Genomic DNA, 15,328 nt, shown 5'->3' on the forward strand with positions numbered 1-15,328 from the left:
AAACTAAAATTTAAAAGCCTTTTTATGTGTGAACAAGGTTACTGATATTGTATTCCTTTCACTTCCTCCTACAATGCTATATTCTTGTTCCAAACAACAACAAAAACTTAGACAGGTTTTAATGTTCATGCAAACATTTGATATTTATGACTCTTGATCGGGCAGTCTTCCTGCAGGCTTTTTATACCACACTAGAATGTTAACAAAAAATGTTACAGAGTCCATGGTAGAACTTCAGACATTACCACAAAAGTAATGTAATATGTGTGGCAGGGCACCTTTAAATTGAGGTAAAAAAAAAAAAATTGGAACAGGGATTGAATGAATAAATCATTCACAAAAATGAACATTAGAAAATAGATTAGAAGTCACATTTCATACAGACTTTAAGTCATTATTTATTGAAAATCTTTGCTAACCATTCACTTTCATTGTGTGAAGAAAACTTGTTTTGTGTTCCACGCAGAAAGTAGAAAGTCGTACAGTTTTTTAAAAGGCAAATGATTTCCGTTTAATTTTTATTAATGATCATTTTAGTTTTACAGCACTTTTTATAGCACAAAAAGGAACAAATTATGAGACTGGCATGATCGCCTCTTCCTGACAATTTTGGTCAATATTGAATGAATTCAACATACAAAGCATACAACGTTGGAAAATCACAGACCACAGAGAAACTCTGTTTGATTAATGTTTTATTTAAGCGGCACAAAACGCACTCAATCCAAACAAAACTTTCCGACAGTTTGCGTACTGCATGGAAACAAGATCACAATACCATTAATGGCACAAACTCTCCACATCACATCCGATATGCTTCCTCTATTCCATCCCGAATAAGGATGCCTCCTGTAGCGTTTCTGAACATCTCATGCTAAAATCTGTGCTAAAGATCAGTATGTTATTATATATAGAACATAGTGTTCAATGACATGAGGTAAAACATTAATTGTAGTTCAAAACAGATGCCCAGTAATGGTTATTTGCCTATTTATAATTACTGATATTAAACTGTACTGTTAACAGCTTCGAACACTAACAAGTTGCATGGATGGATGCATGCAAAACACAAGAAGCGAAGACAAATAAAGTGCCAAAATATAAATCAAATACTGCAGATTAATAAATCCGAGGTAATGGCGTTTAGCATTTCTGTCAGTGCGCTGGCCATTTTACTTTCTTCAGAAAAAAAAAAATTCTTAAAAACAGTTGGCTGACCTTTTCATGTCCAAAACATACAGCACCATAACAATTGACCGTAACACTAATTTAATGTACACAAGTTTTTTTTGTTTTTTGTTGCTACGTCCAGAGAGCTTTAAAAAGCTGTAGTGGTTTATATCCCTGTTTTTGAGAAGCGTTTGTTGTTTCGAAAAACAAACAAACAAAAAAACGCGTTTGTCCTATTAAAAGTTATACTGTTTTGTCAAATGTAATTCACAGCACAAATTCAGGAGAAATAAATGAAATATGTTAATTTAAATAAGTTAAACTCCTATAAACAAAGCTTAAATGCGACTAATAAACAAAAATCACTAGCTTTAATCCTGCCGGCAAGCCTGGAGACGGTGCTCCTTAACGTAAGGAAAAAATTCCAGGCTCTCGCACGAATTACCCTCTTCCACACGCGGTTGTGCATCGCAGCTGAATCAGATGCTTGAGCATTTCAAAGGCCTTCACACTTCACCCCATTAACGGATGAAAGGCACAAACGCTCACGAGAAAATCAGCTTGGGCTACTGCTTTAACACGTCTTACTCCTTCCTTTCTCCTTCCAAAAAAGGTGACACACCCAAGTAAATTGAAATATGTAACTGATACTAAAAGCTCTTTGATTAGGCTGACCATGCTGTCTTGGAGGACGACGAATCAACGATGCCTCACTCTCCTCTCTGTCTGCCCATGAAGCGGTGCAGCTTGTCACAGTGATCCAGTTTCATGGTCTCAGCCTTCTGCTTCAGCCGATCGTCTCGGTACAGCTGGCCCAGGTTAGCTAGATCCGATTCTAAAACAAAACAGCTCAGTTTTAATAATAGGGGTTTATATTACAGCACGGCTGCCAAATCTTGCGCATTCATGCTCTCACGCCACATGTCCACGCTCTCACACAGTGAAAAAAAAACAGCAGAGCAGAGAGGACACTGACAATGTCAGAGCAGCTTACTTCTAATATGAAAATGTCTCAGCTTTCAAATGTAGTTTTATTGACGAAATTCTAACAAAAAATAAAATGTTGTCACTCTTGAAGGGATAGTTCACCCAAAAATGAAAATTAGTCCATGATTTACTCACCCTCAAGTCATCCGAGGTGTATATGACATTCTTCTTTCAGACGAATAAAATCTGAGTTATATTAAAAATGTTCTGGCTAATCCAAGCATTATAATAGCAGTAGTAGTTGCTCTGTTTTTGAATTCCATAAAAAAACGCATCTGTCCGTCAAATAACGTGCTCCACACGGCTCCGGGGTGTTAATAAAGGCCTTCTGAAGCGAATTGATGCGTTTGTGTAAGAAAAATATCTTTAAAATATATTTAATTTTTTTTCTATGGCTCTGCATCAGCCGTCCCCGCACCATCACTTCCGGCGAATAAGGTCAAAATACATGCAAAATAGCGGCGCGATCATAGATATATACATAGATTCCTCATTAGTGCCTGCGCGGATCAGTCAAATGAGGCATCTACGAATATATACATTTGATCGCGCCAGTATTTTGACCTTATTTGCCAGAAGTTATGGCGCTGGGAATACTAACGTTAGATGACATTCCTCTGATAAGAGGGAAAAAAATAATAAATACTCGATCGTTTCGTGTCTTAAGACATCGATGTGTCGCCACGAGCCGCATGGTTTAATATGGATTCGTATGTTTATGTGTTTTTACTCTCATAGCTTACTCTAAAATATCCCCATTGACATGCATTATACAACTATCACACTGCAACGGTTGGAGTTAAAAATCTTCATTTGTGTTCGACTGAAGAAACAAAGACACCTACATCTTGGATGCCCTGGGGTTAAGCAGATAAACATAAAAAATGTGTTTTTGGGTGAACTATCCCTTTAATGTGGTTTGACAGATAGCTGTAGCCAGGGTCAAACCACCATAGGCACAGAGGGGGACAAGTCCCCCCCAATAATTAGAAATGTCCAAATTGTTCTCCCTAATATTTGATATTCCTAATGCTGCTGTGCTTGTCTACATTATGCACCACTGTCTGTTGTGTTTAAAAAGTTATATTTTTAAGGGCCGTACACAAAGTATGTGTTTTTCCATTCCATATGCTACATTTCAATTGTTTTTCTATGTAAACATGGACTAGTTGGACATGTATGACCATTGCGCTCGCGTCTTTTGTAGCGTCACGTAATGTTACATTTACGTCAAAAAAAGCCATTCAATGATCATAAACTGTATAGTTAACAAGAAAAATTTACTCTACAGAATAGCATTTTGCAACAAAAAAAGCACTATATTGCCTATTCATTATATTTTTACTCTAATACCATTTAAAGGTGTACTATGTAACTTTTCTGTCCACTAGAGGACGCCTATTCAAAACAAAGGCGTAGTTTGGTGACGCCACATTTGAGTGCAGAATCATGGGATGTGGTCTTCACCTCACAGAGAATCGGGATAGGACTCGGGCAGAAATCATGTTTATGGATGCGATTATTAACGTTACTGTAGTATGAAGCAGAGCAGGACAGAGTGTTGTGGGAGCTGAGCAAGGCAGCTGGAGTGATTGTTAATAAGATCAACGAAACACACACCTCGCGAGCAGCGGGACCTTTATTATGGCATTGTCGCCGCCGCCGGCGGGACTCTTATTATGACACAGTCACCGGTGCCACTTCCGCTTTTCTGGTCATGAGTATGAGGTAACGTAGCTCTGTTTACCATATTAGAAACATCTGAGTGTGTTGAAAATTATATGTTACTCTGTGCGTTCGCTCTGCGGCTGCTATGACACTTGTTCACACTGAAGTGAGAGTAAAGCGTTTCTGCAAAATAAACTGAAACTGAGGGGAACGCAGATATGACGCCATCGACATCAACTCCCTCACAAGTCCCGGTTCCTTGGTTAAAATAGCAATTTTCTAACGATTTACAAATATTTGGATTAATTTGGGATATTGTAAGTACTCAACCGAACAAAATATATAACACTGACCTAGTGGTTTTTGGATATTTTACTGCAAAAATTTTACATAGTGCACCTTTAAAACATTATTATAAAAATGGCCTAATATGCATTGTGTAAAAATCAGTTGTTATTTAAACTCTCAACATTCATTTTTTTCCTTTTTTCCATATATCCATCCAAGTGAATCGATATTGAATCGAGATCAAAATCAAATTACAAGCTTTATGAATCAAATATTGTAAGTGGTGTCGATACTCCCCCCCTCACTCTCCCTCCCTAATTCTCACTCCAAGCTGAACTCAAAAGTTGGCAGCCCTGTATTACAGCTGTGCAATTTACAGCTATTACTAAAACTAATGGATGAGACGATATCTTACTCTGTTGCTTCTCTTTCCAGCAATTGCTCTGTAGGTGGTCAATATAGTCGCTCTCAATGGTCTTCTCCAGCTCGTCCAGGTCAGCACCACGGTACTCCTTCTCAAAACTCTTATCCACAAAGTATGGCACACCCATGTGCTGGGTTTCCCTGGACACCACTAACCCCATGGACCTGTGAGACGGAGAGTATTTGTCAGTTCTTTTCTTAAAGCGTATGTTTTACATCATGCATTATGCGCTGCGTGTTTGACCAGCCTATGGTGAAAAATGTTTGTTAACAACCTTTTTTTCCATGACTAAGAAGAGACAATGACGATTTTTTTGTTTTTAACAAGCCTGATGTCAAGATTTTAAATCCCCCATTCAGAGTTTTTCTGTTAAAAGGATACATTTTCTGCCCAGTGCTTTACTAACAACAGCTCTCTACCCTGCAGAAGAAGCGTGGATTATCTGAAAACACAGACAAACAAGTAAGCTGGAGTTCAGCAATCTCCATTTGAGATATTCTGCTTAAATGAAAGTGTCATTCAGCCAGTCTGTGTTCTGTCACAAGCTGTTTGTGCTGTTACCTGCGACTAAATCTGCAATAAAACATTCTCAGTGATTAACTGTAATAAATGCAAACATGGATCTCGAATATATTTGCAATCGTGGTTGCGGTATAATTGCACTTAAGAAGTTTCTTGTTTTACCCGTTTTCAAAAATGTTAATTTATATGACAAATAGCCAATAATAAATCAGGAAAAACAGATGAGATTGACATTCTCCTGATTTGTGCTTATAGGTGAAAGTGCAATAATTATGATGAAATGTAAAGAAATTTCTCAAACGATTTATTGCGATTGTAATTTTGAGCAAAATAATTTTATGATCATCAATTTATCCATTATGCAGCATGTGACTATTCAGGTTTTCATTGACTAAAACTATAGACTAAAATTCCTAGACATATACCCGCGGTTTCACAGACAAGGCTTAATATGGACTCGGCGCACGCTTGTTCAGGAAGTAAAGTAACCTTAGCATGCGTTCTAGGCTTTGTATGTATTATTTGACTCACGGTTTGTAGAAAAGGCTGTATGGAGGGTTGGTGGCCATCAGCTGAGTGAACACAGAGATCAGAATGAGCACCAGCACCGGCAGCAGCTGCAGGAGAGCTGTGAAGTTGTTCTACACGAAGAAAAACAGGAAAAAGTATAGAGACGGGCCATGTTTCAAATATGAAAATCAGAAACTGAATTAAGATGCGGTCACATTAATAAAGTTTTGCAGGCAAAAAGGGTTCAATTTCTGTTGTCAATAGTGTTGTGATGTATGAAGCGCACTTTCAAACCGAGCAGCTTTCTGTTAGTCGACAAGGCGATTCTGATTATTATTTCTTATGAAAATATTTTTTAGCAAAACTGCCTTACTGTAGCCTGACAAGCCAGACCCACATCAGAATGTTGGGTCTGGAAACTCACCATTGACAGCGCTCAATCCGAGGGGCGGGATAAACGGTTGTCTTTCAAATTCCCTCTGCACGCAATTGGACCAACCAGAGCAAAGAAGAAGGTGAAGCCGAGCTAACGTTACTTGATAGACTTTCGCCGTATCCGGTAAGCAATACTTCGAACATATCTTCTTTTCTTAAGAATGACTTCAGTGACTTGTTATTTTCTCAAAGAAAAGCTTAACTCCAAGTCTTCCAGAGTCGCAGCAAAAGCAGATTCAAAAGGCAGCTGTTCGTCAGCTTCTTTGTTTACGATTAGCACGCAGAACCTCCGCAACTCTGCCGTGACGTGCCGTCATTATGTTAAGCCCGCCCGCCGACTCTACACACGCTGTGATTGGCCTGACCAGAGTTTGGTTTTTCCAGCTCTCAGGTCTACCGAGAGTTGCTAGACTACACTCGCGGCAAAATACATTTTCTGCCGCTAGGGTGCGTCTAGATTTCTAGGCTAGCCTTACGTTCTTATGTGTCTACTAAATGTATCTACTAAATGAACAAGAAATGATATTGCAGAGAGGAGCCCTGCAGACCTCATAACATCACATGACATGTCCTATGGTTAAACTACTAAAACTTAATGAGATTTTCTAATTACCCGTATTTTCGGACTACAAGTCGCACTTTTTTTTCATAGTTTGGCTGGTCCTGCGAATTAATCAAAATTAATTACTGACTGACATTTACGTCTACAGCCACGAGAGGGCGCTCTATGCTGCTCCTGTAACCTACCCCTGTAAAAATGAACTGAAAACAACTGAAAACTGAAATATTAACTTAAAGGTCCCATGGCATGAAATTTTCATTTTATGAGGTTTTTCAACATTAATATGAGTTCCCCTAGCCTGAATATTGTCCCCAAGTGGATAGAAATGTTGATCGGTGTAAACCCGAGTTCTGGCTGTCTCTCTCTGCCTTTGAGAAAATGACAGGCCAGACGAGCCAATCCTGAAGTCTCCTGGTTTGACGTCCAAGCAGGAACGGTTACCTCCCTTTCCTCCGCCCAGAGAATCTGGCACGCCCATGCAAACGCGAGAGAGATCATGGGTTGTGAACGAGTGAACGCTGGCAGTTTCTCAGTGTTTGGATGTACAAATGAAAACAGAAGTCTTTTTTCAGTTCCTTCTGATCTGTGATCAGTGATTTCTGATGTGTAGCTAATTATTTATTATTCGTGCACACACTGCGGCTTCTTTCTCTCTCGACAGAACGGTGTTTTCGTGTTTTCTATCTTGTGAGTCAGTGTTTTTGTACGTCCTCGTCGCGTCTATCTGTTCTAAAATGTGCATACAGTCGTTTCTGCTCAACATAGAGAGCCACATCTTTACAGATAAACCTCACACACGCCGAAGCTCCGGCTGACCGGTGGGCCTTCAACATCCCCGACCCCCAGTACTGCATCTGGCCCACAGCGGAGGCGCCTTACGCGGCGCGAGATTAAGCAGAAGGGGGGTAAGCGTGAGCGTATCCGGCTAGGCTAGGCTAGCCAGCTTTCCCCAAATAAACTGGATTACATTCGATTACTGCTGTTGTGTCTTTGTTTGCGCTGTGTACTCAATGCGGGTCACTGAGGCTTTTCATATGATAGGAACATGTCTAAAATTAATGCTATTATCAACACTTACTCGTAACTCGTTCATCTCGACAGCTGTAATGGTACTTTGCATGTGTTACAAAGTTGGTAATAATGATGAAGACGGACTTGACGTGACTGGGACTCGTGTTTATTCAGAACTCTCAGATACAAACACAATAAACTCGCGCTGACAGACAGCGCTCTCATAACTCATTAGTTACTATAAATAACTTTGTTAGCAATCGCTCTGTCTCCGTGATGTCCGGTTCGGGAACTAATCATTCTATTGAACCGGTTCTTTTTAGTGAACCGAATCAGTTCACCAAATCGGACTGAATCGTTCTAAACTGTTCGCGTCTCCAGTCAGCGCTGATCCATAATTTACTAAAGTTACTAACTTTCTGACATGAGTGACAGTCCCTCCGACTAGAAATAAACTAATAACCTGAAGTATATGCTGTAACTACAACAGCACTGAACTGAGACTGACAGAACTGATGTGAAGTGAACTCAGGTCCATCCGTCTCTCTGGCAGCAGCTCGTGCCTGCTCGTGCCTCGTAAACCTTGTTAAACCACGCCCCCTCCGCTCATTTAAAATGCAAAGATGTCAGCCAATCACAACAGTGGGCGTTTTCACTGAAGTCTCACAGCAGACACACCTCTTGAAGCAGGGCATTCAGCCACAGGGCAAACAGCAGTATAGAAAAAATGCCTTTTATTTCTAAATTATGACATTTTATGATGTAAAAATCATACTAACAATATAAGTACACCTCAGGAAACATTATAAAATAATAGAAAAATGCCATGCCATGGGACCTTTAAAGACAACTGAGAAAGACTGAACACAAACAAAATGCTCCCCAAAAAGAAAATTCTATTCTGCAGATTACAAACGAAAACGAGCAGCAGAAAGAAAGTTTGGAGTGAGTGAGAAACTTGTGAGGGACTGGCAAAAAGCAGAGGTTACTTTTAACTGTAATGAAGAAAACAAAGAAAGCTAATCGCGGACTGAAAGCAAGATGGGCAGAGCTGGAGGAACGAGTCCACAGATGGGTGCTTGAACAACGCTCTGCCGGGAGAGGCTTGTCAACGGTGCAGTTACGTCTCCACACCCTGGTAGTTGCCAAGGAGATGAATATAAATTACTTTGCAGGCGGGCCTTCTTGGTGTTACCGCTTCAAGCAACGCAACCGCCTCTCTATGCGACTTACATATTTTTTTTTCCCTCTTCATGACGCATTTTTTGACTGATGCGACTTATACTCCGGAGCGACTTATAGTCCGGAAAATACGGTAATTAAAATATTTTTTATATAATATTTTGGAAAATAATGATTAAGATGTGTACACTGACATTTGTTTAAGATGTAATGAAAATTGTACTTTTTTTGATGATATATAAATTTTTTGTGTCATCATTTATTAAACGTTTTTCAAAGTCACATGAAACCTAATGACTTTACATGTTTTTTTTCATGGACACTTATTAGTCATAGGATTGGTCTTCTTTTAGCCCCTGACCTGTGTCCTCACATAATTAAGTGATGTAGGATCCTCTCACCTGACTGGGGCTCTCCTCCACCTCTTCCTCCCGTCTCTCGTACGCACGCCGTCTGCGGGGCTGGTAATAATGAGCGTAAGAAGCTCCTCGGTTGGTATACACATGGATGTTGCCTACATGAGGATAAGGATTGTTTGTTCTTTAAATGTGTTAGAAATCTTTAGTTTGTATTAATTACTGGAGCCGAGAAATGTGATGGACACATAGCAAAATAATAGCAACTTAAAAATATATAAATATAAATGTGTGCCAAGGTTTAATACTTAGTGGTTTGTTCAAATCCAGTTTTATAAATGAAAACCCACTAATTAAATAAAAACTATTTAGTCAGGTGTAATGCTTCATAGAGGTTCAGACCTGTAGGAAATCTGCCCCCGAAGAAGATGTTGAAGAGCTCCTCTGGGGAGATGTCAGCCTCGAAGTCTCTGCTGAAGGAGCGATGGTGCCCGTACGCATGACGGGCTTGGGCTGAAGTGTGACTGGATGCCTCAGCAGGGCCCTGGTCCCCACATTCATCATATTGCTGCCTTTTCTCAGGGTTACTGAGCACTGCATATGCATTGCCTATAGCTGAATAGAGGATGGGAGTGTAAAAATCCAAATATCAAAGCTATATATGAATTTTATATTCACCAAGGTTGCAATTATTTGATGATAAATACAGTAGAAACAATATTATTACAACTTAAAATAACTGTTTTCTATTTTAATATACATTTTATAGAATGAAATTGATTTCTGTGATTTGATTTTCAGCATCATTACTCGTCTTCAGTGTCACATGATCCTTCAGAAAATATTCTAATATGCTGATTTGGTGTAAAAAAATGTTGAAAAAAGTTGTGCTGCAAATTTTATAAAATTTTTTGTTATATTGTAAAAGTCTTTATTGTAACTTTTGATCAATTTAATGTATCCTTAAAGAATACAAGTATTTTTTTATTCAAAAACAAACAAAAAGATATAATCATAACCTATATAAGATACCTTTGAAAGCATCGGTCGCTCCAGGGGCGCAGTTCTTATCCGGGTGGAAGCGTAGCGCCAGCTTCCTATAGGCTTTCTTTAAGTCCTCATCACTAGCATCCTTTGGCACCCCCAGAATTTCATAGAAGTCTCTGCATCTCTTTATCCTGCACAGGTTTAGGAAGTAGATCAATAAATAATGACTGAATTGTAATTTTTTGGGTGATAATTCCTCCGTCAGTACCTGAGCACTCCTTGCCGCTGCTCCTCCGTGTAGCTCTTCTTGTCATCGCTGGACCCCTCTGCTCTCTCTTGCACTCTGGTCCGCTGATGTGGAGCCGGGCCGTCTTCATCAGAGCTTCTCCAGCCAGGTGGAGGCGTGAAGGTGCGCTCCTCTTCAGGGGGAGTGCCACCATTCTTCACGATGGCATCGATCAGTACTAATGAGAGAAATTAGGGATCATTTAATATATTGTTGCATTCAGTGTAGTGACTTTTAGAACCAGCTTTTACTTGCATACTATTTATGTATACAAAAAAACTGTTAGGACATTAGGACACTTTTTCTGCTGGTACACGTTTGGGCCTGTTGCTCTTTTAACATTTCCATTAAAGGGATGTTTCACCCAAAAATGAAAATTACCCCATGATTTACTCACCCTCAAGCCAACCTAGGTGTATATGACTTTTGTCTTACAAAAGTTTAATACAATCAATTAAAAAAAAAATCCATATTTAAGACTTTAACAACTAAAATAACTAGCTTTAAGCAGACAGTCGACGCAAGTCAACTTAAGCCAAAAGAGTAACTTCTGACACGATGTATGATGAAAGATATAGGAGTAGCGTAAGCTTTGACGCCTCTCGCGTTTCAAACAAATAGGGCTGGGCAACAAGCTCAAGCTCCTCTTATATTTCTTTTTTAAAATCTTGTTTTAGACTTCTAATTTGTGAATCGCTTCAGGAGGCATTTATTAACACCCCAGAGCCATGTGGATATCTTTTATGATGGATGGATCCAAGTCAAAAAAACTTCTCAAACAATAACAAATCTACAGAGGGACTTGATTTTGTTTATCACAAATTGATTGGATGGTTGTGGTTTGCTATTGCTGTGATGTCATGATGTGAGTGACAGGTTGTTATTTTGATTAAATAATACGAGGGCACATTTAAAGAATAATGATGTGCATGGATAAATCATTTATAATAAATACTGCAATATTCCATAAAAACAAGAATTGTCAATTTTGGAATCATTGTGACTTTAAAGGGTTAGTTCACCAAAAAAAATTAAAATTCTGCCATTAGTTACTCTCTCTCATGTTGTTCCAAACCTGTAAGACTTTCGTTCATCTTCAGAACACAAATGAAGATCCTTTTGATGAAATCTGAGAGCTTTCTGTCCCTCCATTGACAGCCTACGCAACTACTTTGACGCTTCAAAAAGTTCATAGAGATCGTAAAACTAATCCAAATGAATTGAGTGGATTTCTGAAGAGATTTGATCTAGCGAACATGCTTGAGGTTCCGTTTACCACAACTAATGTGGAGTTGTTGAATGTTCATATGTGAATAAAAGCCTAAATTGAATCTGATCATCATCATACAAATCGATTGAGTCTCTTCAGAAAACTTCGGACTAAACCGCACAATTGATATGGGTTAGTTTTACGATTGCTTTATGAACTTCTTGAAGCATCAAAGTTGCAGTTGCGTAGCTGCCAATGGAGGGACCGAAATCATCAAAAATATCTTCAATTGTGTTCTGAAGATGAAAGACGAAAGTCTTACAGGATTGGAACAACATGAAGGCGATTACTTAAAGGGCATATTGCAGGTTAAATTTTTTTCGAGATTAATATATAACCTTGTATGAAAATACCATATGAAAAGGTAATGCAGGATTTAAAATGTTTTAAAAAGACATAAGAGCACAAATTTAGTAGATAAAGTGGCCGTTTCGTTGGCCGTTTGGAATAGTAAAGTAAAAGTAAAGTAAAATTTTCTCACAAAAACGACACTGAGCGCCTTAATAGCGTATTTTAAAGTATATTTTAAAGAAAATCTAGTTCCTACATTATTTTTCTATACATTGACTCACTGGAGTCTCCAACCTGCAATATGCCCTTTAATGACAGAATTTTCATTTTGGGGCAAACTAACCTTTTTTAAACGTAAAAAATATAGTTTTGCTTCCCATTGACTTTCATTGTATTTTTGTCCATAAAATGGAACCTAAATTGTTTGGTTACCAACATTCTTAAAAACATATTTTTTTTGTGTGTGTGTTCTATAGCAGCAATAAAAGCATACAGGTTGGAACCACATGAGGGTAAAATATTTTTTTTTATTTTTGCGAAAAGGTAGAAATGATGCAGTTTATGACATAAGTTTTTTCTTACGAAAGTTTCACAAGATTAGCCCCCACTGAGAGACATCAAAGCATTCAAAACGTCCAATCTTAGATGTTTTCAACCACTAGGAGACCCAAACCCACCGCTGACCTGATGACAGATTATATAACACACAACATCCAGACGCTGCACTTTCTATTTCTATTCAGCACACGGCCCAAACACACCTGATTTGTCAGTCAAACAACAGCAGCATGATACAAACCTCTGGCCCGGGTGCTGGGGTAGATCTTCTGCGCCTCGTACAGCAGCTGCAAGGCTTTCTCTTTGCGTCCTGACCGCAAACACAGCTTGGCTTTTTCTATCAGCCTGTCAGACTCCTCTTTGTCTATCTCAAACATTGTCATTTCAAGCAATGACACCTCAAACCCGCATGAAACGACTTGCAAATGAACTAAGTGAAGCAAAATGATCAAAATAAGTCTCGTCTGGGTGTAAAAATGACTCGCAATGTTGTTGACATGAAGCTAAATCTAGTGCGTTATGCTAATGCAACAACAACCATTTCACTTCCGATTCTACGCATCTTCCGCTCTTAAATGACACCTCTACGACGCGACTTAATCGAATATGAATTTATTATCAAAAGTATTCATGTTTGACCCTTTGGATTCGTCATTGTAAAATGTGCGAGAAAGACAGAAATGCAATACTGCTTGCAACCTCCATCGCTAACCGGAAGCGGAAGCGCATGGTGCGGGACTACAATCCAAACAACCAATCAAAAAACGAGAAACCTTGCCGTAAATGGCATGATGGCAACATACATGTGCTGCTGGCGTGTGTGTTTATGGATAAACCCGTTATTTGTTGATATAGTTTAGAATCATATGTTGGATAAACATGAGCTTTGATGGTTATCATATACTGACCTTACAACGGCCTCACTTTTTTAGATTAGAATTGTTTTAAGTTAACATCCCCAAAATTATAAGCAGGGCCGTCACTAGGGTTTGTAGGGCCCTTGAATTCATACTACTAACAGTACATTCCGTAAAAAACAGAAACAGACTGGTAGGGGGATGCACAGTAATTTTCATGATGAAAGCGATGTCTGCCGCCCTCATGTGGCTATGAGGAAAGCACAACCACTTCAGGTGAAAAATCATCTAATGGACCGTGTGTAAAGTATCAAAAAAAGTGGGGGTAGTGGAGAATAGGGAATAGGGGAATTCAAACCTGAAGTGTGACCACACAGCTTAGTGTTAGAAGTCTAAATAGCCTATACAAGTTATAACACATTTATCACATTCGTTCCATTTTGCACATAGGCTACCTCAGTGTATTCTGTAAATGCCACATTATAATCATTATAAAATGCAGATCAGTGACTTCTTTTCCAAGACGTGATAAATAGATGAAACATAGTTTGAAGTCTACCCTTTCGGTAACACTTGATAATGACTACACGCTATGAAGCATTAGTTAAGCATTAGTAAATAGTTAATTCATCATTTATAAAGCATTAATTAATAGGCAGTTTATAAATACTGCTATAAATGCTTTATTCTTGATTTATAAGCATATCTATAATGTGTTTAATACTAATTGTATTTTCATACTTTATAAATAACTTCTGAACAGAAAAAGGAAACAAATGCTTAACTAATGTTTCATAGTTATTATAAAGTGTTACCAGTCTTTCAAGATTTCCAGTAACCAAGGCTCCCCTAAATGAAGAATTAATATGAGTGCAACATTTTGATATTATTTGATTAAAACAAGCTTTTGGTTGATATTCCTCTCTTTAGATCAGACTTCTCTAGTACAGGACGTCATCTGTACTGTAGAGGACAATGATCATCAGGAACCTCCTTTCAGTAGTCCTGAAGTCTCCCCTGCTATTCTGCCGAGGACCAGCAAGTGGAGGACGTCCGGCCTCAAGATCAGGACAGTCCAGGATCGAGGGTGAGTTTACTGTCATAACCCAAAATAAAACACACACACACACACACACGCACACACACACACACACACACACACACACACACGCACACACACAAAATGAACTAGAATTATTTTTTCTTGTAATAGACCACATTTGCTGGAAATACGCCATCGGCAAGAAGATGGGGGAAGGAGGATTCGGCACTGTTTTTGAAGGGACCCATTGCAAGGATGGCCTTCAGGTTACTGTGAAATTCACAGCGAAGACAAAGAACACGCCTTACATCCACCTTGTAAGTAGACTGCGCTGTCTATGTCATCTCCTCTTAATCACTGTTTGCAATTTATAACATTTCAGATTAATGTAAATAACAAATATTTCAATAGATAAACAGACTGGGCTAAATCCTTATATGAGAAACCACTGCCATCTGATTATCATGAAAGCTGTCTGTTTTCTAACCTGACCATCCCAGACCAGTTCCTCTTGAGGTGGCCCTGACAGCCATGGCCAATCAAGGCCCCTGCTGTCGCCACTTTATAGAGCTGCTGGACTGGCAGGACCATCCCGACGAGTATATGGTCTCAGAGTGCCCGTTGCCCTGCATGGACATGCACAGTTTTTGGGAGCATGTCTTCCACCGCAACATCAAGATACCAAACCTCCTGGTCAACACAGACCCTGGAAGTCAAATTTATCGGTTTCGGGCTGTGGGGACCTCCTGAAAACCTTGTTCTACATCACCTACAGTGGTATGTTATCTTATCATTCAAACATGTAGTTAGGGACTTAAACTCAAGTATCCAGTTACACCATGTCTTAATCAGGTGAGACATACTCACAGAGAAAAAGGGAGTCAAAATTGTACCTTAAGGGGTACAACAGCTTGTACAGTAC

General features: G+C 39.0%; 1 protein-coding gene across 2 annotated transcripts; it reads right to left on the reverse strand.

The window, feature by feature from the left end:
• Positions 1 to 5: 5 nt before the first annotated feature.
• On the reverse strand, positions 6 to 13,262 carry dnajc18 (DnaJ (Hsp40) homolog, subfamily C, member 18). 2 transcript variants are annotated; one of them, XM_079836003.1, is made up of 8 exons: positions 12,749 to 13,262; positions 10,371 to 10,566; positions 10,148 to 10,293; positions 9,518 to 9,730; positions 9,161 to 9,273; positions 5,591 to 5,700; positions 4,529 to 4,701; positions 6 to 2,005 (listed from the first exon to the last, which is right to left on the reverse strand). In XM_079836003.1, exons 1-8 carry the CDS (start codon positions 12,888 to 12,890, stop codon positions 1,881 to 1,883), a joined length of 1,218 nt encoding a protein of 405 aa, XP_079692129.1. In that variant the 5' UTR covers positions 12,891 to 13,262; the 3' UTR covers positions 6 to 1,880. The 2 variants fall into 2 exon arrangements, 1 of the variants encoding a protein (XP_079692129.1); XR_013817978.1 differs by having other exon boundaries at positions 383 to 2,005; positions 4,529 to 4,979.
• Between the last annotated feature and the right edge of the window lie 2,066 nt (positions 13,263 to 15,328).

The sequence above is a fragment of the Gobio gobio genome (genome assembly GCF_949357685.1).
Source record: "Gobio gobio genome assembly, chromosome: 14".
NCBI classification, from domain to species: Eukaryota; Metazoa; Chordata; class Actinopteri; order Cypriniformes; family Gobionidae; genus Gobio; species Gobio gobio.

What these genes read in the sequence shown, in the direction of transcription:
- dnajc18 (XM_079836003.1), bottom strand. Translation starts at nt 12,890, where the DNA reads ATGACAATGTTTGAGATAGACAAAGAGGAGTCTGACAGGCTGATAGAA. An exon ending in CCCCAGCACCCGGGCCAGAG is followed by an intron (nt 10,567 to 12,748) that starts GTTTGTATCATG and finishes TTCTCTCATTAG; the next exon opens with TACTGATCGATGCCATCGTG. An exon ending in TACAGCCTTTTCTACAAACC is followed by an intron (nt 4,702 to 5,590) that starts GTGAGTCAAATA and finishes TCCGTCTCACAG; the next exon opens with GTCCATGGGGTTAGTGGTGT.